This window comes from Lasioglossum baleicum, chromosome 9 (assembly GCF_051020765.1).
Source record: "Lasioglossum baleicum chromosome 9, iyLasBale1, whole genome shotgun sequence".
Taxonomy (NCBI): domain Eukaryota; kingdom Metazoa; phylum Arthropoda; class Insecta; order Hymenoptera; family Halictidae; genus Lasioglossum; species Lasioglossum baleicum.
The window spans coordinates 14202665-14229731 of NC_134937.1; the positions used below are offsets into that span (position 1 = coordinate 14202665).

Here is a 27067-nt window from a genome sequence, read left to right on the forward strand (position 1 = left end):
TCGAAAATGTACTAAGTGGTGGTTTTGGTCAGGTCTAGAAACTATTCGTTAACTCTTTCATTAAACTTTGTAGCATGCAGGAGAAAAGAAGTAATCGCTTTCATAATTTCATTTTTATACATTGATTTTGATACAATCGACGCCACTATAAATCAATTTTATTAAGTCTCTTAACGGTATGTCATGCTGTACCAATCACCATTCATGTCCAATGTGTTAAAGTTCCTCGGAGAAAGGTTCAGATGGCTACCTGAGCTGCGCAGGCTTAATTGGATTGTAAATTGTCATCTTTCTTTAATGGGTTTATACTCGGCAACTGGCATGAAAGTTATCTTAATAATAATCCACTTTGGAACAGCTGACTGGCTCGGACATGCAGACATGTTGTGTCAACGAACATGACAGCCTCCGATAATTTTTTTCGTACATGCCAAAACAAATTAACCGACGCTGTCGTCGCTCAACACCCCATAATCAAGCATATTTATTTTTGAAGTTACAAGACTGTTGTACCACGTTGCCAATCTTTTTCCTCGTACAATTCTATCAACTTCTGAAATTGAGCTTCAAAGGAGATTCCGAAAAGCAATTTCCGCAAAATTTCGAGAAGAAAGCGTTCAAGCACAGTATCAAATCGAACGACAGATGTTCCCGGGAGCTGCAAGAGGGTATTTCGATCCCCCTCTGCACGGATCCATCGAGTTTCATAGTGGAGCGAGGTACGATTAGGCGATTAAGCCTTTTCACGCGACCAGCCACTGACTAGCATCGAGAAAGAGGGTTGGACTAATAAAATTTCGGGTTGGCGGACCCCCAATTTCGCGAGTGCAGTCTCTCGCTCATAGATAACGTAGCCAATTGAATCCACGCGATCATCACCAGTCGTCGACGACTGTTCTGCAATTTGAATAGTGAGAGGGCTCTATCGATCTTCGCAGTCGAGCTAATTCGATGGGGATGCGATGCGATTAGGAGACCAGCGGAATGCGATTATGGCGAAAGAACTCTGCAATCGTTGTACAAAAGTGGTCCATTCCAAATGATCATCCAGAAAAAGAATTTCAAACTTCGTCGAGGATTTGACGAGCTGCTTAACTCTCCGTTTATAATTTCTGTTTAATAAACATATCAGTATTTTTAAATTCTTCCAACATTTTCGCTGTTTTAAATTACACAAATTCATTACACAAAAACATGCAAAAATTCAACCCAGACCACAGAGCAAACAGTATTTTCATTTTCCGGCGAAAATAGCAGACAGAAAAGGGTTGGTCGCAAAGCCGATTCGCGGTGGGTCAATCAACATTTTAATCGTTCAATTACCATGTGTATCCCCGGCGGTCCAGACGCGTATTTCCATATTTATTATCGAATTAACTGCGTTGGTCGGCCACGTGTCTTAATTAAAATCGACTGCGGGGAATTTCGTGCTCGAGCCGAGGATATAGCGCAGAGAGTGCGATTCAAGTTTGAATTCACCTGGGCCTGGAGAGCGCGGAGAATAATACGCTGCGACTAACGAGCATAACCGCCTTGTGCCGATTCGCGATGTTGCAAGCGAGGGTTTTCGAAACGATTTCCCGATCGCGATTCGTGACACGCGTCCACCGGATATAGCGCCTCGCAACACCGTTCCACGGCCGGTCTCTCTCTCTCTCTCTCGCTCTCTCTCTCTCTCTTGATATCGAGGAGCGATTCGAATCGAGATATCGTGGAAAGTTGATGCTATCCTGTGGCGATCGTCCGGAGATTCCATTCTTTATTTGAAAGAAAATAATTCACTGCTTCTGCTTCGGTGACCATTTGGCACCGGCCATCATTGTTGATCTTCGGCGATGCAGGTTTCAGATTTCAGCATTTTTAAAGATTTTTATTAGCTGGTCGATTGAAAAGAGAAACATTTAGGATTGCATATCTTCTTTATGATCTTTCGATCGTAGATAAAATTTCAATTTGTGTTAGAAAGGGAATTTGATTTAAATTGTGGAACGTTTTCGCAAATATTCTTAGAAGAAGATCCCATTGGCTTAATTTTGATTTGATTTTGATGAACGAAGATGAAGACAGAAGATTGTGCAATCAGCACAATGGCTGCAAGCATCGAATTCAGGATTTGTAGAAATCGTCGTTCCAAACAGCAGCTCAGGAAACAGCTTTTAGGTTAATTGCTTTATAATACGCTTTAATTGTAATCTGCAGATTGCCCAACAATAATTGTACAATTAAAAAGCGGACAATTAAATTATAAACGTTTCAGATAACCTGTTCCAGCCAAAGGATTTCCGTCGATCCTGCTTATCCTAGTTGAAATCATGCAACTGTCTATGTTCCTCTGGAGGATTTCACATTGACGATGATCTAGCTGCCAATTACTAGACTCTGACTCATTATAAAGCGTTCCGCGATTACGGAAGATATATTGCGGTTGTGATGTTTTCTTGTACTATTATAAATCGTTTCGCTTTGCTGTGTCATCCACTATTTTACTTCAATGTTTCTATGAAACACGGAAGATTTATGTTTCAACATTATACTCAACACGACTGCGAATTCTTTCGGTTTTCGACAAAAATTAGTGGTTTTCAGAAGTATCGAGAATAGATCAACGATTGAGACAGCGAACTTTCAATTCAAATTCAAAGGCGGTCGGAATTCCTGAAATTGTTGCAGCTCATTTGTTTTCTACTCGAACGATCGTAATCCTGGTCGTACGCAAAAACGAAACCGATTTGCGTGTACATAAAAATTCCTGGATGGAGACAGGGTGGCCAAAAACCAAGATTTCGACGGAAACGCGTAGGTTTCTCTAGACTCGAGAAAAACACCGTCTACTTTCACGATCGATTGCCACGGAATTCCGCACGGTTTGGTATTCGCGGGAATCGGCCGGTCACGCGGTCACCGTTTCGCCGCGGAATGCGGCTCGTTTTCGTCCGATGGAATTTCCTTTCGGCCAACCTAACTCAGAAGACCATGATTTCACGTGATCCTCATTAAAGTGTCCACTGCTACGTCTATGTTATACGAGTGACACAATTCTTCACCCGAACATCGAAATCACCCCTCAATTTATAAAATTGATTATCAATTCAAAGAAGAATAGATTATCGATAACTTACCAGCACAATGAACTTATTGTTCATTGTGAAACATTTTCAACAAAATCGAGGAAAATGTTTAGACTTACTGGAATATTTTCGAACGTGTTGGACAGTGATCGCAGACAGTCGCAGTCGCCTCCTCGTTTTTTCATTCCGATCATGGACACATCGCGTCGCGTAATTAGGTTACGAGAACGCTGCCCACGACTCCCCACGACCACCTTGACGATTTCGTCGGTGTTTTCCGGTACGTGACACCGCTTTGTACTTTACGGGAGACCTTACGATGCCGTTGATCGACCGCCAGGTGGAATACCACCGGCAACGAGTGTCACTCAGCTCGGCAATTAACGCTTCTTGTTCTCTTTCACCCGAAGAATTCCCGGAGAAATTCAAACTCGCGGAAAGCGAGAGCAGTAAACGCGGAATTGCGCGAATAAGGCGGTTTCTTGGAAAAAAGTGCATGGTTCGGTGGGCTGGTGGGTTGAGAAATGATTACTGTGCTGGTCGATTGTGCGGTGATCGATGGAACTCATTTCAGTTGTTCGATCGTGAAGTTATTTTTCCTATACTTTCACAAAATTGCACTGCTGCTTCTATTTATCTTGTATTTTCTTCAAAGTGATTTTCGTACTAACTGTTCTAGCTATTTAATCTTCCTCTTGAGGAAGTGGACAGTGCATTCCGGAACATCAAGTTAAACGCAAAGTGCAAATAAAACCACGATGAAATAATGTTGGAGGAGGGTCCATTCGTGGACCATTCGAACAAACTTTTAAGCAGATGCATCCGGGCCAAGAGGGTGCATCGAAAGATGCAGGAGTAAGAGAGAGGGAGAGAGTAAAAAAAAAAGAGAGGATCGTCGCGCGTTTTGATCCACTCTGCCCGGCCGATTCCACCGGTACCTTTATCGTCGAATTAATTTACGATCGTTTCGATTGATACGCTCCTTAGCCGGACGTCGCGCAATTAACTCGATGCACCAAATATCGGGTTGCCAGGACGCCGCAGCCTCCGACCGCTTAATAATAAATCGGCGATACGTTCCAGTTCCGTACGGCCCGACCCAAATAATCAGTTTTCTCGATCGACGTTGACAATTATGACAGCGTGTGTGGGTAGAAGCCACGGATGGGGGTCATTGGGCCGTCCGCGTATTCTGGATAATGATCCCGGTGCCTGCTAACCGCAAGGAACAAGCATAACCGATGCGGGTGCAACGTGATGCATCGACGTCCTCTTCGATGATGTCCTTGCGATCATGATTTTCCGCGGAGAAATCGCTCCCATTCATTTAACGCAATGATTCACTATTATTTCCATATATATATCGACACTATCAATTTTCTTAACAGCCTTAATGTTTTGTGTCTGTATGCAAAATAAAAACTTTCTACCTAAATTGCAACAAACTGGAAGGAAATAGAATTCTTCTAATGTCCCTATCGTTTTAAATTACACCTGCCCATTTATGTGATAAATGCATCAAATCCGCTGTCTACTTAGACAATCCAATTATCTCTCTCTCCAGGAAGTTAGCGTTTCTCCAAGTGATCTCCCTTTAATTGCACTTTGAAGTTCCGTCTCTTATCGAGAAAATGGGAAAGCGTAGGTCACGTTATCAGTGGAAAACGAGCATGTCACTGGACACAGGCTTGCACGGCCGTCAGATATCGCCAGACACTGGTCTCCACTTAGTTCAAGTCTCATCGAAGAGAATCGCTAATCGACTCCTCCGCAGATGGATCTCTAATTGCAAAAGTTTGCGAAATAGGTTCGGCCACTAGAATCAATTGCCGTGATTCGATTTGTTGATTGCGGTAGACGCGATTCGAATTGCACGGAGCGATTATCTTGGGTCACGGGAGCGGAATAGTCGCTGCCATTCGGAGACAGAGGACTTTCTAATCTGTTTGAATTGGCGCGGAGTCGATCGGTCGGTAGAGCAGCGAGCTGCTTGCGGAAATCGACGATCGGCGGCGCCACGTGACTAGACAACGGGGATTACCCGGTTCTGTAGAGATCTAGCGCGTGGTTTGATTCCGCAATCGTTTGTGCAAATATTTTTCTAACAATTCTCGAACACATCGATCTCAAAAATTAATTATCTTGTATCCAGTATATTTCCGAGGCTATGATTCAGTGATCTCGCTCTAAATTGTTACAAGAACCGATTGTATCGACGGTATTCTCGCCGGTAAAACAGTTCACTGATCCATGGATCCTTTAGAAATTTTTTTTCCCAATTCAATTTGAATTTTAACAACGCAGTCACGTTTGAGACAAACAGGGAACACAATCTTAAGAGGATTCAGCTTCAAATTTAGATAGAGATCGCGCAGGCTATACGAGAAACTCGCCAGTCATCGTTAGACATTCAATTGTCAAGTCCGGCCGATCTAAATCGTTCTCTTCGACCAGATTCGATCAGACAACGTTTCTACTTATTTATATCGTTCCGTTTTTTGAAGTGTCTTTTCACCGAAAGAACTTTGCGAAATTGTCGACGACCTTTGCAGACATCTCGGCTTTGTCGGTCTTTTATTATCTCCGTGGACCCGACTCTCCAACAAATTTCTTCCGTATCGAAGCGTGACGAACGACTCGATGAGACGTGAAAAAAGTGAAACTTCGTGGAACATATGAGACCCGGGCTCTGCGATCTGCTTTCGAGGCTCTGTTATAATGGGTTATGGTACTCACCATCGACGTGAAATAGAACTTCTCAAATTCCCTCTCGTTCAGACGCGCCGCTGTCAAATTCGTCGCCGAGTGCTGCGCGTGCTTCGACAGGATATCCTCGCCCTTTTTGCACAGCCAGCCCAGCACCTGCAATTATAAACAAACACGTTTATGTCTTCGACATTTTTGTCTGCATCGATCTAACTTCATATTGTTCGAACAGAATTTTGCCAACAACAGCGGATGCACGACTGCAACAGCTCGTTGCACGTCTCGCACGGTCTTTAAAACCGATTATGCAAACATCCGACACATCAGCATCGAATTTAGTTCTCTCTTCAGTGCATGCTACATTTAACACGATCGAATACAGCACAGTGGCTTGCGCCATCGTTCTCGAGCCGCTCCGCATGGCAACGGTCGCCACCTTCCGATATACATACACGGTTGCAAAATGTGTGTAACGTGGCTGGACAGTGAGTAATTAACGTCCGCCCGGATTCGTTAAATAATTAACAGTGGTCGCAGCTGTGGTCGCAGCGTAAATCAGTTTTTTACGGCGGTGCAAAAATGTCCGAATTAATCCAGCCTCCACTTTACGGTCTCCAGGATCCTATAAATCAATACCAGTTTCTTCAAACACGTTCCGTGCGAATTGCTAAAGGAGGAATCGCTCGAAAAATTCATTTGATCTTTGTCAGTGTCTCAGTACGCTCCGTGTTCTTGATATTTTATTATTGAGAGACTTTTAGCAGAAAATTAGGCCCCCCTGATTACTTCACCTGTCAACTCGTCCCGAAGGTGCCCCAAGTATTCGCGAGCAACTCGGTGCTCCTTTAGTCGGTAATTAGATCGCTGGTACGGGCGTGTCACGCGTGATTAATGATTCGTCGTTGAGCCCGGACGTGCCGGCGCGGCGCGGCGAGCGAAAAGTACGTGAGAATAATTAACGGGAGCAGACAGGGGAGGGGGAAACAGGGGGAACGGACACCAATCGCGGTGTCTTCTTCCTCGACGAGGTATGCTCGTTTTGCTGGAGGGGCCCCGAAACCGCTTCAATTATAAGCAAAGTTGCCTTTTTCCGGGTCACTGGGCCGAATTAGGTGAGCATGTTCAAAAATCCTCCGCATTCAAAAAAAATTCATACAAATCGTCTTTGAATTATCCTTTAACAAAGATGAGGTCTATTCTAACATTTAAGAATAGCTCAAAATAAAAATAAACAATGTTTAAAATGCAAACGCTAAAGAATTAAACTCGAATCGAAGTTTTTAAAGTCTATGGACGAACTTGAACAATTCTGGAGGGTCTCGGGGATTCATGGGGGGTTACGGCAGGTTATGGGGGTCACTGGGCCGCGTGCTCCGATGGAATGACACTCGCAATGGTGTGCGCGAGACGCGCGTGCACAGGTGCGAACTTCGAAGCGTGTGCAAACGAGCTCTCCGGCGATGGTCCTGCGACCCTCTCGTACGTTTTATCTCGCCTCTGGTCCTCGCTTGTGCATGTTAAACCGTGTAAACACGCTTGGCTCGCCGGTGTGCACGCCTAACGGCCGGCTAGATAGGTATTTAGGTTTGCCGGCGGCGCTTCCGCCTGCGGTGCATCTTCTCACGAGGCCGGGACTCTCTGTTATGCGATCTTATCGCTCGCGGCGAATATGCCCGATCCACACACACACACACACACACACACACACACACACACACACACACACACACACACACACACACACACGTATACATACGTACAGTATGAATCGCAGAGAAGTCGCCGATTCGTCTCGAATCGCTATGGACACTTCCGAGGGATAGACGATTGTTCACGTCTAACCGCGTGAAATCGACTTTTTTAAAGAACCACGAGACTAACGCTCGATCCGGTGACCCGCGTGGGTGTCCTTTCCGAGGATTCTTTCGGGACATTCGACACGCGAGATTTATCTTCCTCGCAATGCTGCAGCATTTTTACTAGGAACCTCGCTTTCGAGGTACTAAGGCTCCGACATGCTGCATGGACCCTGCGGCGTGAATATAAAGAGCACTGTGGCATGGCCTCTTTGATACACTGCACTGCTACACTGGCCATTTTGTAGGGGTGGGCGGGTACCCGGAAATTCGGGTTCAAGTCGGGTCGGGAACCCGAAAATTTTTATTGTGTTACGACATCCGAACATCATAGATTTTCGGGTAACCGCCCTCCCCTACCATTTTGTCTGCAAGCTCCGCGATCGCTGAAGTGGATTTCATTCCTGTTGGAATTCCTGTCTTTGATCCGTTCGTTCCACGGCTCAGACAGCAATAAGTCTTTACGACCAGAAATAATATTTGACTCGGGTGGAGTGGAGCAGGGTTTATAGGGAGCATTTAGGGTCCTTATCAGGCGGGGACACTCTTGTTCCAGATAAAGGCTGTTGACGATCCCTTTTCCCGGGTCCAATGAAGACCTTCTTCGCCGTAACGATGCACCTTCCCCGAAACAAGCGTTTTACGACACCGGCTCGTTTGGCTCTTGGGACGAGGGAGCCTCGTTTTATCGTCCCACATTCGCGTCGGAGACCAGATCGAAGGGACGTCGAACCAGGAACGTGATCGCGACGCGTTTTAGTTCAAAAGATTGGCCGGACCCAATTTTTATACATCGTTTACTCCATATATCTCCCTTTTGAATCGCTTTTGAGGACTACGAACATGTTGATCAATTATTTTTGAAGCATTAAGCAACATCAAGTTTGTTAGATTTAAGTTCAGGTACTGCTACATGAAGTTTATCGCGACTTGTTCAGGGGTTCGTTGAATTTTCCATTAGAAAACAAAGTTAGGGTCTGGCTCGCTGGCTGAACTGATCCGATCATTCGACTCGGATCACCCACGCGGGAATCCGTGATTCCCTATCGGTAAAAGTTCGCTGGATTTTCGCCTGGATAGCCGCATCCTCGATTCGACTTGCACGAGCCTGCAGGATATATTGTCAGCCGCGTATTTATAGTCTCTCCTCTGCTCCTCGTCGGAGAATAGTACAATGGTCCGTGAAAAGAGGGTTGCAGTTAACATCCCGCGGTGCTGTGCTTAATTAATCATTCGGTATGGACGCTGTAAAATCATCTTCACCGAAAGACTCAATTCTCCTCGCCGTGTTTCGATCGATAAATCACGGAAACATTCTTCACTCCGCCTAATAATTCTCAAACTCTTTTCGTTCGAGACAATGAGCAAAATGATTCAACTACATTCATGCGCTAGGCTGATGTGAAATCTTCTATATTCGTCTTTTTATTATTAAAGGCTGTAGAATATACAAGAGAAACAGAGCAGTACACGAAGAAAAAGCAAAGGAATGTAAGGAACCTCCAAAAATTCGAGGTTCGAGATCCCCGTGGTCTGGAAGACGGCCGACAGGAGATTCGGTAAGTATGCCACAGCCGCAATCAACGTCTCAATGAGTAATCGTACCGCCCAGGGCCTCGGTTCCGCTCATTCCCGTCCTGGTCCCCAACAATCCGGACCAGTCGAGGAGATGAGACGGTGAGCGACATTCGTCTCGGTCGTCGTTGAACGCCGAGCGAATTTCGCCCGTAGGAAAGAAACAATTTCGGTTGTGCAACGATCACCCTCCCGAATCGTTTCGCCCGTTAATATCACGCGCGATGATATACGACTGGCTGCTCGTCCGTCGTTTCATGCTTCCATTCGTCAGCCGTCCATTTGCGAAAGCCGCCTGTGGCAGCTATGAGCGCGGACGAGTGTCCAATTAGGCGCACGATTTGCGGGGAACTTTGGCGAATTGAGGGACGATCTTCGCGTCACCACAGAATCAACTTCTATTAACAGGTCGGACAATTCTCTGTACAAACAGTAATAATTCCTGCGCCGTTTTTGAACGGATGTCCTGATATGATTGATCTACCGAAGAGAAAAATTCATTTATAGGCTTAGTAGAAGCTCTTAGAATTTGTTACAGATTTAATATGAATACTCTTTTCTCTTGTCAACGCCGCGCCGCGGCAAATAAAAATTTAATTGGAACCGCAAAAAGCACTACAAAACCCGCGAACTTTCGCAGATGTCACGCGACCGGTTAGGGGTTAATTTCTCGTAGAAAGTGCTGTCAGCCAATTAAGTGATTTCCAACACCCACAACCTGTAGGAGAACCCGTTCGATCGGCTTTAAACAGACAGCGTGTCCCGGTCGCTTCGTTACAGGCGGCCAAGCGACAATTTTGCATACAATGGTCAATAACACCGTGCTTCCGAATTTTAATAAACGATCAATTTAGCAGATCCATAAGAACCCAGGCGAGAGAGTTATCTCTCCCGCCAGTTATTACCGTCGCAAAATTACCTTGACGGACGGCCGCGGCGGCCGGGCTGTAAACTTTTTCAACGTTCGAAATACCCTGATAGATATTATACGACGATTTCATAAATTATATAAGCGTTCGAGCACACGCCGGACGACTGACACGCCGACCGCTCGTAAATTACGCGTGATCTATACGCTCGCACGATTTTTATCGGGCACAGTGATCGCGATTTGAATGGTGCGTTACGCGACCAGCAGCGCGGAGACACTGCCACACGGCACACCGACGAATTAGGTTAGCCGATTAGAATCTACCGGTCGGGATATCAACGTTAATACCGTGGCTCGCTAACTAGCGACTGCCTATGACACTCTCTAAATCATTCCGAAGAATTCCTTGGTCAATTAGAGGTTATTATTGAAATCCAAGGAAATGAATGCTACGACGGCGATGATAATTTTAAGAGCCTACAAATTACGGCGACAGGTACCGGGTGCGAGCTGTGCAACCTGTAAAAAGGTTCTGACGGCTGTTATTTACTGGTCTCTGTGGGCGTTTCTACAAACATGTGTTTTTTCTGACCGTGCACTTTCGAAACGATTCCTGGAGGATAGACAATTATATTAACAGACAAAAACAGCAGTGAAGTCATTTAAAAGGGTTTCAAAATAATTCAAATACGATTTTGCTTTGCATAAAAATCCACAGCCTGCTCGTTAGCAATCCCCTAACTCCGGATCGCGCATTCGGCGGTCCGATTATCCTGGCTCGCGATTGAATGTAGCGTAACGGGGAGGAAGCGTCACGGGGCGGGGATGGCAGGCTCGCTCTGCGGCCTGTAATGAGGATACAATTTACTCCTAATAAGAAGATAAGCGTCATATTTTACGGGGCAAACTGGCCGCTTCCTCGCCATGTACGGCGCGGATCCGCGCGTAAAACCCGTTGCACCTTGTCGGCTCGTCTGGCCATTAACAGGCGCGAATGTCTTAACGAGAAGGACCGCGAGCGAAGAAACGTAATCCCGTGGATATTACCGGGGCAGCTGCGGGGCCATGGACCAGCGCGACAGCACAATGAAATCCTCGATATAAAATACTGTATCCTGGCCGAAGACTTCTCTCTCTCCCTCGTCCCGCTCGCGTTTTATGCTCGCGGGAGCCGACCGTGAAACGATCGCGGGAACACGCACGGTAGGCGTTCACCCGATTGTAAATCGTCCCGTGAAATTAACGAGGCTGCGTCGATACCACCGCCTTCGTCGTATACATGTGTTGCTACACAGCCACTTGCCACTTTTTTCCCTTTTCTTTTTCGCCCAAGACTCGTTAAACGCCGGATGAGCTCGCAGGATCGTAACGCTCGCGCTGAAATTGCGTGCCGTATGGGCGTGAATTACGAGGGTGACAAGTGTGGGGGGGTGCATGGTATGGTACATTCTACGGGAAATGTGTCCGGCAAGTATTCTTCGGGATTGTAAGAGGATTTTAGACGTTTCTGGTTTTATGAGCAGGCAGGTGGTGTTTTACAGTCGGTGAGCGGAGCTATGATTTGTTTGAGGGCGTGGTTAGCATCTTTTGGGACGTTCATGGGGTGTTGTGATGGATATTTTGGGTTGAGATTGAGAGGAAGGTGTGGGGGATGTCCTCCTCTCGAGCGCGGAGGACCCCCTTGCAGTGCCCCAGAGGGCTGTCTGAGCTCTTGCAAGGTTTAATCAGAAGTATTTGATTCGTCTATGAATCTCGAGGTAATTTTTGATGAAATGGATGAACAATTTGGATTGGTATAACTACTCTCCCTTGTCAGCTTGATTAGTAGGCAAGACGATTAACAGTTTAATGAAGCAGATTGCATTACTGGGTGCAGTTTCCCTGCTCGCATAACAACAAAGATGTTTCATTGTAAACGGTTACGCAAGACGGCCTTCGAGTTACCTTGTACGAAGAGAATCACGCTCGATGTAATGACAACCTGTCCGAAGACAATAGTACCAGTGGTTTCTCTGCAGACAAGATCGTTAGACGCGCGTGCTGTAATAATAAAATGGTGGCGCACGCTGTACGAATGAACGATTCCAAGCATCGGAAAATAAGTGGAGCATATTGATAATCGATTGTGGCCTACATACATAAACCCAAGACAAATCGAAATCTCTTTACAAATTTAATAAAACAAATAAGAGACTCGACAAGAGAGATCCACGACGATGGGTCACAGTTATTACAAACCGAGGCCCATCTGGCGCGCCATACGGGCAAACAAGGGTTCCAATTATTTCTAACGAATCACGCTAAACGATTTACGCGGCGAACAAAAGGGCCATGGTCGAATGGGAAGCGAGTACTATGCGAGTATACTACCGCGGCTCGGAAATTGCCGGCGGAATCAATTTGATCGCGAGTTGTTTGTATCAGGCCGGGTCTATTTCAACTCTAATCGCGTTCCCTCTAATGACAGCGAGCACAACACGGTGTGTACCACCGTGTTCCACCGTCGATCCAGCAACCGTGAGTCGGATAAGGTGATTCAAACTGAGGAGAGAAGCAGAGCTTCTCTTTCACGAAGCAGAGACGGCAACTGATTACGCAGTTTCGAGGAAGAGAACCCGGGGCCCCCGGTACACCATCCCATATGGAAGCGAGAGCCTTCTCCTTCTCAGACCCGAGATTATAGTTATTACTGTAATAAAGATACACGGTTTGTTTGCTCTCGAACAAGAAGGAAAAGGGATTCCACGACGCCGGCCCCGTGAGCTGGAATGCCGCGATTCATTCGGGAACGTACGCGATGCGTGTCCTAAAATGTTTACACTTCTAAACGATACTGCGTAATTACACGCCATCCACTTTTTCGGTCGTAGACATCCTGAAAAATGGCTAAACCAGATCCTTCATTTTCCATGGGAGATCTGAGCAATTTCAGATTGGTGGGAGTCGCGAATATGAAGTTTGCAGTGCGCAGTTCATTAGCGTCAGTCACCAGTGTCTCCTTTGCATTTCAGCGAAGAGTCGCAAGAAACCCATACAACCATAAGAAAATTAGGTCCTCAACCTCGTTCGAAGACCAGCGAAGAGGAGGCCCGTTCCAGAACCACGACTTACCGTCAAAGTTTCACTGCATTAACTTCTTGCGCGTGAACTAATGAACTTTCTTGTAACACTTAATACCGTATTAACCTTTAAATTTCATTGCTTCGAGTAAGACGTCGCGCGTAGGATCCCGTACAGTTGCCGGGGCAAACTAATTAATATAAATGGGAATATACCGGCGGGGGGAACGCCGCGAAACAATTTATCTTCGTTCCCATCGTCGAAACTAGAATTAGAGCTGGCAAACAAAATGACTCGTAAGCTTCGGACTCGCTAATAGTCTCGGAGGACTTGTTCATTTTCGTTCTCGCGGATGAATTCTTGAAATAGAAGCAAGAAACCTTGGACTTGCTCTATTTTCACTGGCGTAAGTAATCGTAGATAATCAGCTGGAAGTTAAGATCGCTAATAGTCCCTACACATCATTCTTCATTTTCGTTCTTAAATCAATCATTCAACTAAGAAGAAGGAGCACTGCTTTTTTGTTCATTATAAAATGACTTTAGCTCTTGAACTAAACTCTTGACAAAATAGTCTTTAGAATTCTTTGACATTTTTGACAGTGAAGGAGTCTACAAGTTCTAGTATCATCTCTTCACTTTATTAATCATTCCCAGTCACAAAAAAATTCACTCGAACTCTAGCCAAGCTCTAGAATGCACCGTAGACTCCATCGATCATTTTCGTCCCCGAAAGAGGCCTTGAAACTAAAGCGACAAAGATCAGCGAGCGTCCAGCACGCTTCAGCATAATTTCGCCCGTTAGGCGAGAGCACTAATGAAAGATTAATGACACTCTTAGAAAACTATCGTGGACCACGGCGACATAGGTGGCAAGGGGACCGCCACGCCGCTTCTTTCGGATCATCGTTGTCCTGCCGCGGATACGTAACTCTCTCGGCTTCGAACACGGTTCTGCTTTTAGCACGGCGCAAGGTGAGAGTGCATTTTATGGACAATTAACGATCGTTCCCACGGGAACACTTTGTCGAGGAAACGACCGAGTCCGGGGAGGGGACGGGGGGCCGATCCTCGCGTCCCCCGGTCTGATAAGAAGCGGATCGAACGTGACCAATTAAAGGACGCCTTGTACGAGATCAGTTTTCGTTTTGCCGGAGACGATCGCCGCCGCCGCCGCCTGGTTTCACCCTCGAAAAGCCCGAGAAACTTACCGCAAGCCGTACTTGCTTTCTATTCGTTGCGTAACACGATCGAAAAAGGCGCCGATCGATTATCGATCCCTGATAAATTTCACGGAGCACGATCTGCCGGTCGAGAAATATCAATCGACTTCGGTCGAAAAATCAATTTCACTAAATTTCTTGATCTTCAATCAATAAAATGATATGAAGCAGCATCTTCCGTATGAAAAACTGAACAAAATCTTTTCTGTAACTTTTTCTGTGACGTTTTTGAGAAAAAAATGGGGATATAGTAATAAAATCCTGTAAAATGAACCGTTAAATAAATATGAGCAAATCCGTGGTCTGAATCGGCCGGGCGAGGCAACGTATATTGTTTGCCTCGCCCGGACAATTTCCCAGTCAGATCAGGCCTGTCCTGTGGATAAAAACCCCGTCCCCGTCCCCTGGTAAGTTTCGCCCCCTCCTGGAGGGGCGGACTCTTACGCGCGGGTACTGGGAATGCATTTTTCCTATGTAGAAAAAAGATGAAAAGGTCGCGAAATATCGGTCTATTTGGCAATACCGAAATCAGCCGAAATCCACTCGGGACGGGACATTCTGACCGCTGCGCGAAGAGCCAAAACGTGCCTCGGGCCGCAGCAGGCTAAAGAAGGGTGGGGGAACAGCGTCGTGCAAGGGGAAGGTGGGAAAGTAGTCTCAATCTGGCGCTACAGTGGGCTGGATCGAGGTATATCGTGACATTTTACTATAACTTTTGAACCATAAAAGATATCGGGATGAATTTCCACTAAAATACATTTAAAAATTATTCCTACCTACTGATATAATTATCGTAATAAATATAGTTTTTGTAATGATTTTCTAATTAATCCTTTAAATTTTGTTGTCTTAAAATGACATTAAAAATTGTTAATTTGTTACTTATTTAGTAGTTTTTCAGATAATTTAAATGATTCTTTTCTCGGAAACGAAGGGTCCTACGACGAAACTCGATATCACGATTTCGACTCGCTTTTTCGTGTGGAATCATCCTACGATCGTGTTTTACTCGTACCGCTGGCGGTTCCGGCTGAAGAAGCAATTCCAAGGGACGCGTTAAGTTGTAAACCGTGGAAGTTATCACCGTTGTGTCTCCTAATCCCCAGCAACCCCTGATAAGATAAGACGAGGGACAGAGAGAGAGAGAGACCACTTACGTGACTGTACACACGCGTGGAAACTAATTACACGTGACCGGAGAACGTTTACACGGCGAACACATGGTTACACGGCACCCGTGTTTCCTGTTTACCAGCGACAGAGCATCCATTGTGTCGAATTGCGATGATCGCCCGTGGAAAAAACGCATAACGACGTTAATTACCACTTTTCTAAATGAATTCGCCGGATCCCGTTCCCACGGGCGTGAAAAATGAAAGTGTAAGCGCGTGAGAAGACCCTAAAGCGCGGCGATCGTGCTTTAATTATGGCATATGCCTGAAATCAGGGAAAGATCGGCCGTGCTGGATGAAATAGGCTCTTGAGAACCGTGAATATAATGAAATATTATAATAATTCATTCGGAGCAATCAGTGGCGGGCTGAATTATGCTTCCTGTTTCGGATTTTTGCTTTGAATTGAATGCTATCTGAGGAAACGTTGCTTGATACAAGAATCTTGAATATAATGGGGCTTATCTTATTTCTTGGATTGATTAAAGTACGGAGTCGTGGAATGTAGAGTCGGTTTACTTTGTATTTATATTTAATTGGAGAGCGGAGAGGCTGGCTGTACGGATGTTTATTTAAACGTAGATCTCTGTATCTTGAACTCTCCTGTATTTTTTACAATGTGCAAGATAAAAATGCAGATTTAATTTTCAAATGAAAGATCGTCCTCAAAGAACGGAACTACGACATCACAGAGGATTCTGCACAGCGAGCTGCATACACAGCGCGGTCACGATTCAGTCAAATATTATTTTATGCTTTAATGCTCGCTATCGTTCACGGTCCAGTCACGTTCGACCCATCGAATAACATCCGAACGTATTATGACAGCGCTCTGACCAGTATGAATCCCTCGGTCTCTATCAGTACGATTCTCCTTAAAGAGAAAGTCTGAAATTCAATATCCTTGGGGAAATTTTCGGTATCCTTTGCTCGAAACGCCTCTATGGATATCTTCTTCAAAGATAAATCAATTTCATAATTTCATATGATACGATAAAGTGTAGTAGAATCTAATGACGATTTTATCTAATCAATTCAAGTATTGCACGAGGTATTATATAAATTTATAATCATACAAAGGAAAGAATTAATATAGAATGGAATTATGCTAGGTCGGAAGAAATGTTTAATTTTCGAGTTAATATTTCCACACCTTGTAAAATTTTGTTAAAAATACAGAAGACTCGTTAAAGGAGTACTGTGTCAAGCAACCAGTTCCTCGAGTCGAGGCAACAAAAATCATGAATACTGGCAGAGACATCTTCGAGGATGGTCCCACGAATCCGTGGGAACCTTTCATGTCCGTCGAACGGAACACAGTGTTGTTTCCGGACGTTCGGCTCCATTTCGTCGACTGGCGTCAAAGAGGAGACGAGCGTGCCACTTGGTCGCCGTTGAATTATAGCCGCGACCGTTCGCAATATAATTCGCCGGGCCTCATAATATATTGCGAAAATCAAACACGACTGACAGCCAGTTGGCTAGACAAAAGGCGCCATTGGCGAAGCGTAAATCACCATAGGGGTCTCCTCTTCTGTAACCCCCTTCTTTCAGGGGTCACGCCACCACCTCCATTCCTCTCGTATCGTCTCGCATCGTCCACCAAAGGAGAAACAGAGAATCGTGTACCCCTTGCAAAGGCTCCTTAAGGGGACCACACACCGCGTGTGTCTCGAACACACCATGACATGGGAGCACTCGAGGAGGAGTCACCGTAGGACGTCGTGTACCAGTGTTTACGGACCGGTCCGGGACCCGATTTTGAGTACCTGCTACTTGCCGCGACGAGTGCCGAGATCACTATCTCACGCCGATTTGTGAACCACCCTTTCGTGCCACCCTTCGCTACAGTTGTTAGTCTTTTTAGTCGATTTTCTACTCCGAGAAAGGGGACGAGGAGAGATCGACTGATACCGAGATCGAGTTTGATGACGCCTTTTAGGTGACGCTCTGGTGAAACAGGTTCAGAAAATTGAGTTTTGGGCATTTCTTTATATCTTTTTGTTTTCGAGAAAAATGTGGGTGTAATTCCAGAGCAATTTATCTAACATTAAGATTCATGTTTTCCTTTTGCACGACTATGACTGATGCTACCGCATCACTCAAATAAGAGCTTACAAGTTGAACAGGTTGAACAGGTTGACATGATTGCATGCTGTCCGATAAATAGACAAACAAATGCGACTAAACAAAATGTTTTCTTGTAGCCCAACGATGTATCTATACGCTCCAAGAAATTTTTTAAATTGTTTCTTTCGATTATTTGTATTCGATAAGGTAAAAGAAAGTTTTGGTACTCCATAGTGCTTTTATGAATTGCAAGTAATAAAATTCTCGAAATAATCCGATTGACTCGACAGAAGCTGCCTGACCACGCATTCAAATCGCCGAACGCTACCGTGTGCGCTTTTACCATGCATTGAAGTCACCGAAGCGGAGAGTGTAGATACGCGTATACAATGACTATGACTGAATAGTGTAGCTACTATGCTTGGCGATTCTATGAAGATCGAAGCATTGGTTCACTGAACATTAATATAATAAACGAGGTGCTTTTAGCGACAGCACACAATCTTGCCAAGAGTACTGCTTGAATAATGTGTGTCTCTAATTTAATTCTCCACAGTCGTAGCAATATCATCATCGTGTACATAAATCCTAACTATTCAATTAGACAATATTGTTTACTATATTCTAAAAAGATAAAATCCTCAAACACTGAAGAACGTCTGGAAAAATCCTCTTACCGTGTGGAGACTTCCAAATCCCCAGGGAACTACACTGAACCGACTAACGGTCTCCACAAACAGATCCAGATTATCCAAATCACTGTTGATCATCAATCAACAGCAAACACAAGAAGCAAATGGCGAAGTCAAACAGTTGGTCAACAGTTCAGAATCCCGACAGAACAAGCACACTGTTCATCACGTCTCGAAGAACGTTCACGTCGCGTGTCACCATGGTTGTCGTTCGTTTTCACGGATCCAGTCGAGGATGCAACCGATCAAATCGATCGATCGGATCGAGGGATTACGTGCCCGGGCAGGGGCCGGTGTATCGGTTGTCTGCGAATCGCGTGCGTGATCGGCAGCTCGGTGTGGCCTTGCGTTTCACGCATGTCGAAGGATCACTGACACGGGAACGGTGTAATTGTTCGAACACACGCGGCTCTTCGAGAGAGAGAGAACGGACACACACGGCTCGGGAGACGATCGGATGCTGCGGCAGAGAAAGAGTCACTGATGCCCGGCCCGATCCACCGTCAACTCGTACCTACGCTCTGCTGGCGAGCACACCGCCACACGCCCCTCCCACCTGGCCATGATACTTGCGCCACATTGCCCACACCTTCCATTTCCGAAACACCGATCCCGATTTTAATGACCGGCCACGAATCGTCGCCGCGATAATTACCCTTCGGGACCGAACGTTCCCGAGGCTTGCTGCGACCTGCTAAATCCTTGAAATCACTCGGTTAGTGTAGTGCGAAATCAGTGCGATCAACATGTTTATAGCGGAACCTAATATTAAGGCTTGCAGTTATATTCAGTCGTATTTCAAAGATTGTAAATTATCTATTTAGATCATAATTACATCTTGTAACATTGGAATACCAACCTGTAAAATTGTAATACCACATTGTAAAGTGACATGGACACATTTAAGGGTCTAAAGAGCTTCAATAAAAAAAAAATCAGTGCGATTTTCAACGAGGAAAAATCAGTTCAGTAATTGAAGTGACTCCCACTAATTTTCGGATACCCTTAAAAAGCCGATAACTTTATTAACAATTGATCACACATTTTAAATTTTTTATAAATTGCAAGTTGTTGCAATTGTAGAGAAAATACTAAGTTTTATTTTGCAACTTTTTTGAAAACACGTTTCGTAGATCTGTAGTGTGTAGTAAACTAATTGCTCTAATTTCTCAAAACAATTAGTCACTGGGAGTCACTGTATATTTATATATACAGTGTTTATTTATACTATGTTATATATAGTCAAAATGGGAGTCACTGTATATTTTCTATATTTTTTTGTTTTGGAAGGGCCGATCTCGAATTTAATTTTTTGAAATTGCAAGATGAATCATAGCCAAAATTCGTCCCGGCTGTTTGGAATAATTGTCGAATTGCCGAAGATACAGTGATTTTAGTGCGAAAAACTCTTTTTCTGTTTCACAGGCTACACATACGCACAGTAAGGAGCATAACTGATTCCACACACTATAAATCAGAATAACTTTTATATGAATGGACCAAACGACCTCAATTTCTCTGTAAAGCTAGAAGAATTAGTTTAGTAAATGACGACTAATAAATAAGATGAAAAAATGTATTTGGTCGGAATTGTGAAAAACAATAGTAAAAATTGATTTTTCCAACTTTTTTAGCAGGCCCAATAACGAAAATTTAAAAAATGTGTTCTGTCAACTGGTATAAATTATATACGCTCTGAAAATTTCATTGAATTTGGTTAATTGGTTTACGAATTATAAATGATCAAAAATGGTAAAGAGGCCAAAAATCTTGAAAAATTGCAATTTTCACCACTTTTGATCGTTTATAAATCGCAAACCAATTAACTAATTTCAATGAAATTTTCAGAGCGTATATAATTTATACCAGTTCACCAGACACATCTTTTGAATTTTCGTTATTGGCCCAGCTAAAAAAGTTGTAAAAATCAATTTTTACTCTATTGTTTTTCACAATTCCGTCCAAATACATTTTTTCAACATATTTTTTACACATCATTTACTAAACTAATTCTTCTAGCCTTACAGAGAAATTGAAGTCGTTTGGTCCATTCGTAAAAAAGTTGTTCTGATTTAAAGTGTGTGGAATCAGTTATGCTACTTACTGTATGTATTCTCGAACCGTTGAACAATTAGTATTTTACAGGAACGTCTGAGTCATCCGGGCTCGGATATTAGCCAGGGCCGGTGAATTATGCGGCACGGGTTCTCGTATGTTTCGTTCTCGCGCGTAACCGTTCGAGATCCAGGCAGATGGACGAAGATCCTTATTACAGGAAATAGCTTCGGACTCAGTCATGTCATTAAGTATGCGAGTCTCGGGCCGCGAGGCACGGCTCCACCGGCCGGGAACATCCGTGCAACTCGAAAACTTCTAATCTACCACCCAGGATACACCTCCCGATCGTTTATTTCTTCACATTCTCGCTCTATCCTGGAAATAATTACACGGCATTGATCGTTATTGAGCGCCTCCAATCGCCGCGAGCCCCACGCGTAATTCGTTCCATTTCACCGTTGCGATTACGTTCGTTCACCGTGTGCGTCACTGCATTTATATATTTCATTTCATTTCATTTCGTTTCAACGACGATGCTGCTTTTCATTCTAACGCGCTCGGATAATTTATGACCGCCATCGGTAATTGATATATTGAGTGCTAGTTTTTGTCATCTATCGTTTCATTTTAGTGCTGGAAGAACTTTTTTATGGTTCTTGCGGTTCGTAGCCTAGTACGGACATCTGAAAATCCTCGGCTGCGTTAAATGCGATTATGTACCGGTGATTTAAAGTGATGTTAATATTCTGTTATCTGCCAAGGAATCGTGCTAGGTACAGCATGTTTTATTTGCATATTTACACGTAATTAGAGTTCGGAGCTCCAGTCACGAAACGAGGAAACTTCTGCAGGCACCGAGCCTTTAGTAAATACGGAACTGCGCGCTGCTTGTTAGAGGAAATGTGCTCGCGTAGGCAGTTAGGCGAGCGTTGGTGGCATCTTCGAATGCAAATTTAAAGTATAGGTTCAGACCAAGTTTTCTAAACTTAATTACGAATTGTAATATTGAAAGTTTCAAGCAATCCGCATTCTCAAGCTTGAACGAAAGTGTTACAATTTGCAGATCTCCGGGTTCCAATTTTAAAATTTTTCCAAACATTCAGGTATCCACACTACCAAAATTAAATTTTGTAGATTAACATTTAAATTTTAACTATGTCTCACATATTGTGAATCGCTCTGTAGAACGTCTCGAATCCACAAGTTCCCAGACGATCGTTCCTCAGCAAACAATTCGGATCCACGCGTTCCGAAACAGCGATCGACGCACCGAAACAAATTTTTTCACACGACGATCCGCGTTCCATTGTCAACAGCTCGCGGCAAGGAGGAATCCAAACGTGAATTCCGTCGACGATAATCGCGTCCGATCTAGCTATACAAAACGCCTCGGCCAGGTAACCCGTGAGACGCTTAACCTTATCCAAGAGGCATCGGTGTTTCAGTTATAGTAGATGAAATCCCGTGTATACACCATCTCCGCGATCACTGCGAGCTGATAATCCGCGGTTATGCGTCCCTCGCGACATACTTATTCAATTAAATCTTCGACGCGCCACGGTCTCTCGAAATATTCTCGTTGTAGGCCGCATCGAGCAGCGACCTACATCCACCAGGCCGATTAATTACATTCTAATAAACACCGGACGATAAATACAGACGCGAAATATTTATGCGTCGCGTGACCGGCGAATTGTTAATCGATCCCTTGGTATCGGTGCAACGAGATATCGGCTGAACGGAGTGCAGTTCCTGCGAACTGGAATGCAATTCGGCTGATAGCTCCACTCCGAGTGTTCGTTTCATACACCGTTTTTTGGAGAATTTTAACTGTATTTTCGAATGGTTGTGATGTGATAAAAAAATGTGGTAGTATAAACAGCTATTCCCTTAATTTTTGATACAGTAGGAAATTGTAGAATGATTTTTTCATGTTTCTAATCACTTTTAAATTTATTTCTAGAATTAGGACAGTCTCTATCCTCTTTTAAGTTTGTCTTCAGAGTCAGTCTGGTCTCGACGTTCTTTTCAGATCATTTTTCACTTTCACTCGAGTTGATCGCCAAAAAAATTGTTTTTATAATACATCCTTCTTAACCATGTCTCAACTTTTAACTCATTAAGCAAAGGACACTTTCAGGTGTGCTCCTTGGCTCCGACAATGGCGAACGTTTAAAATCTTTCGCCATTCGCTGCCACGGAGAGAAGAATGGCAGATTTAATAAGCAAGTAAAAAAGCGGTGACACTTCCGAGCAAAGTCATGAAAGCCAGGTGAAGCAACGAGGAACAGCTGAAAATCCAAGGACAGTAAACTCAATAACCGCGACCACGTTCGTCCCTGAGACGAACGTTTCGCTGTCACGCGGTGCTCCCTCTCGTGTAATTAACGAACCGAGCTAATCACCATCAAGTAACCATTAGCCAAGAGGTATCACGTGGTGCGGGAACACGATTTCCATCGATCCCGCCGCTTCGAACGGCACTCGATGTCGTAACCGCGCCCTTATAACGAGCTCCGCGGTTCCACGTGTTCTCCGGCCTCTGTGTACAGGGTGCTTCAGTAATTAGGTTCGTACTCGACCTGTACAAACGTAACCCAGACCTAACTCGCACCTATTAGCACCTTCAACATGTTTTCATTAACACTAAACCTACCACTGTCGGTCAAATGACCGGTTTTGTATTTTTCATCTTACAATTATTGAAATTACATGGAAATTGATTCGATAAATTTCTTTATTCGAGAACATATTGTAATAAAAATGGCACATAATCTAAATAAATAGAGCCTTTTCATTTTTGTAAGCTAAAACATTTTAATCGCTTTTAGTGCTCGGTAGGTTTACCGTTTACTACGATAGGTTTTTCCTACTGAAATATTTAACAATTGGGTTGCAACGAAAGTTCGTAGCGTTTTTAAATCAAAATTCAAAGATAAAATTAAGATATTTATACCTAGGTTTATTGAATAACGTGATAAATCGCCTAGAAATGGCAAAAAGTAATAGAACCGAATGGAAAATATGTTATTGAACGAACCCCTATGTATAAATATCTTAATTTTATCTTTGAGTTTTAATTTAGAAACGCTACGAACTTTCGTTTCAACCGAATGAATTGCATCAAAATTTTTCCCACAGTTCATTTCAGACATTGCTGCAGAAAATCTGCTCTCCATAGAAAGGGGTTTTGGTACGTAACTTGAAGGGCAATCATTTTGCAACAGGCTCGATGAAGCAGCCTGTACACAGGGAACGACATCGGCGTCGAGGGGGGAAAAACGAGCAGCAGGAAGAAAAAGAGGGAGGAAGGTGGGAGCCGTCTTAGATCGTACGTAGCATGGGTACCGCGAGCAATCGCTGTACAAGGTGGATCAAGGTGCGCGTGCACGCAACGTGTACGCATACAACAATGCTTGCGCGCACTCGAGCACGCACGCGGATCGCAATTAGCATACCAGAGCGTTCCAGGAACCGAGCAGAGAGCCGTTCCGCTCCTCGCTGATCCGAGAGACGAGCCACGCTGACTCATTCGTTCATCTTCGAGTTGTCTCGCGAAATACTTTTCGCAAATCCTTCTCGAAACTTGTTCCGAACTGTCATCGACCTCAGAAATATTCGTTCTTCCCGTAACCTCGCCGAAATAAAGTACAATGACTCCGTAAAGTATTCGGACACCAAACTCATTTTTTCGAAAAATTCCTGATGTTTGAACTGGTATAAATACGTAAAAAAAATTGTATGATAATAAACTTAGGCTCGTTTTAAAGTTTAAAGCCTCTAGTTTTACGAGGCATTGTTAATTTTTTCTTAACATTCTTGTGCATGATGTAACAGGTCGTAACCTGAAGACATGTTTTTGCTCGAAAATGCTGCAAAAATTTTTTTGCAGATGTGAAGATTGAAGCTTTCTCTTTCCAACGATACTAAAAAAATTGATCTGCGATTTTTTTGCGAAGAGTTGCGATACAAAAATGAGGGCCATCTCAATCTTCTACTTTAATTACCGACTTAACAAATTCCCTGTTCGCTCATTGCATATTTACGTCATTATACACAATGGCCCGGTGAGGAAATACCGTTGCTAACCTTACTGAAACGAATGAATGAAAGAAATGACGGAGTTTGGGAACGAGACAAGATGCACAATCAAGATTCATTCGTGTTCCATTAAAGCCACCGAAGATTCTATCAAATCGTTGCTACAGAAGCACCAAGGCGTATTGCGTTCCATCGTTTATAGATCTCACGGCGTCGGTAACGGCTCGCCTATTCACACATTCTACTTATAAAAGGAATAAGCAATAAAAGGCTTAGCGACTCTAATATTATAGACCGGCGGATCTCTGGTTGGTGTTAAAGGAAACCGAGATGTTCAGCTTGCGTAACAAATGACTGAATAATTCGTTAGAATTTTCTTTCGACGCCTGATGTTCCGAGCCATAAAACCATGATGGCCGACACTTTTACAGAACTCTGAAAGATTCATGATCTTGTTACATTCTTCGGGATTAGGAACCGTTTCTTGGATGATCGCCAACTGTACATCCGCTATAATGAGTCTCGTTTTTCAACATTCCCCAGCGTTAATAAAAAAAAAGAGACATTTTTGCTTACAAAAATTACTGTGTATTCTCGATAGATAGAAGAATACATTGACAAAGTACCTCGTAGCTTCTTTAAAATTAAATATCAAAGACCACCAGAGCCGATCGCAAACTCATGCGACAAAGTATACTTATCCGTGTCCCTTTGTGCCAGAGGTCACGTCCGCAATAAAAGTCGGACGGAGCGACACCCAACGGAGGACGTGTCCCGGCGACAGTTTCGTAATAATTGTCGTGCGCGAGCAAGACACGCGCGTAATTTATGCGAAAGTCAGCGGGAGAGGTGGGGCGATTGCAAAATCAGCAACGACGTCCCGTGATTCGACGAGGGCTTATCGCGGTTGCGGACAAAGGATCGATGGAAGGATCGATCGATCGTCACCGTGGACGAGATAACGCCGCGCCGCGCTGCTCCGTGGCGAGATCGACAAGCCTCGTGAGGCCCCGGTGATTTTCAGAGAAAGTTCCCGTGCTCTCGTGATCCGCAATATAAAGGGCCCCAACGACGGGGCCTAACTTCGCGCCAGATACACACGGGGACCACTTTGTATGATAATTGCGTGAAATTGCAGCTTCGTTGCGCGGCCAACTTTAATTCCGTGTCTGTACGGTGGCCCGATCGAGAGATCCTCGGAATTGTAGAGCACCAATTCCGAAAGTGAAAAAGAAGATCGAGACGATTATGGCGGCTGCGGTTACAGTTCGTGCGTCTCCGACGTACAGTGATCAAATGTGCCATGGCTGCCGAGTGCATCAGAACAAACAAGCTAATTGACTCGCGTGCGTACAGGTGAAAAATAATAGATATCCACTGTGAATTTCATTTAACAATTGATTGTTCCAATACAGAATTGACTCATGCAAGTGGTTCTAATATTTCGATCATAAATCCATAAAATCCAGGGTCCAATTATGCAAGATCAAGGTTATAGTTAGCCGAAATGCATTTTCGATCGAATACGTTCGAACCGTTTATCAGATAAACGAGCCTAAAGGCTGAAATTGTACCTTCGAATTGAAATCGAGCAATGAGATCGAAAGAGAAATGATTCCGATTTACGGATCGTGCCTTGCCAAGCATCAAAGTCACCGGGGCACTGTCAGCGAGTGAATTTTGACGGCCACCGTCACGTACACGTGAGTGTATTGTTTCAAGTGTTATTACTTTTAATTGGATTGCACTGCGGATGGCTGCGCCCGATCCAGAACATTATGTCACTGGATTTTCTACTGGATGTAATTGGAATTCCTTATGATGACTGTGGGTTACGTCATTTTGTAATCATGGCTACCGACTGGGTAATGAAACAATTTAGTATATTGATTTTCTCTCGTTTTCGACGCTGTTTCGTAACGCTTTCGTTTGGGATTCTTTATTGTTCGTCGTTTGGTAATGAGCAGTGGTTTACTGATCATTTAACTTTCGCGTGCTGGAAGAAAGTGTTATCGAAAATTTGCATTTAAAATTTTTGTATATGTGAAAGTTAGAATTTGAAAATTTGTATGCGAAAGTTCGAAATCGGGCGTTTCTATGTGAATATTTGAATTTAAATTTGAATTTTGCAGTCTTACGGGACAACGTAGATAGAAGAAAGACAGTTTCGTCGAATCGAAGTGAAAGTCCACGCAAACAGAGACCGACGAAGCCATTAAAAAAAGTGAATAAAGTCATTAAGGGTCCATTGACACAGAATCATCGCATACCCGACGAACGAACGGACAAAAAGTTATCCGGAATCGTTTAAGCGGTCGATCTCACGAAAATCTATGTAACATGGCAGATTGCTGATGGAAGGCTCAATTTCGAGGAAAGTTAATAAACGAAGCGTATGAATCAAATAATTTCCGGGTCTGTAACCGCGAATACGTGATCGAGTGGTGGAAGAGTTGTTTTCTTCCAAAACCGCAGTGAGATATGACTAAATCCTTCATAAAAATCATTGGAAACTTCCTGTCACTGCTTGGCGTTTTCAATATAAAATGCAAATATAATTGACAAGAGAACAATTCAGGTACAGCAAAATAATGGTAGGAAACAAGTGAAGCTAATAAAAATGTGCTCAACGAAGGCTTCATTTCAATCTCTGTTCAACATGGAAAATAATAAAAT

The 27067-nt window shown here is 44.0% G+C and overlaps 1 protein-coding gene across 4 annotated transcripts in view; it reads right to left on the reverse strand.

The window, feature by feature from the left end:
* Positions 1-27067, reverse strand: part of LOC143211916 (uncharacterized) — a 353326-nt gene that overhangs the window by 53436 nt on the left and 272823 nt on the right. For all 4 annotated transcript variants that reach the window (XM_076430044.1, XM_076430043.1, XM_076430046.1 and 1 more), the window contains one exon: positions 5805-5930. In XM_076430044.1, the coding sequence (XP_076286159.1) occupies positions 5805-5930 (126 nt within the window). The remainder of the gene's footprint in view (positions 1-5804; positions 5931-27067) is intronic.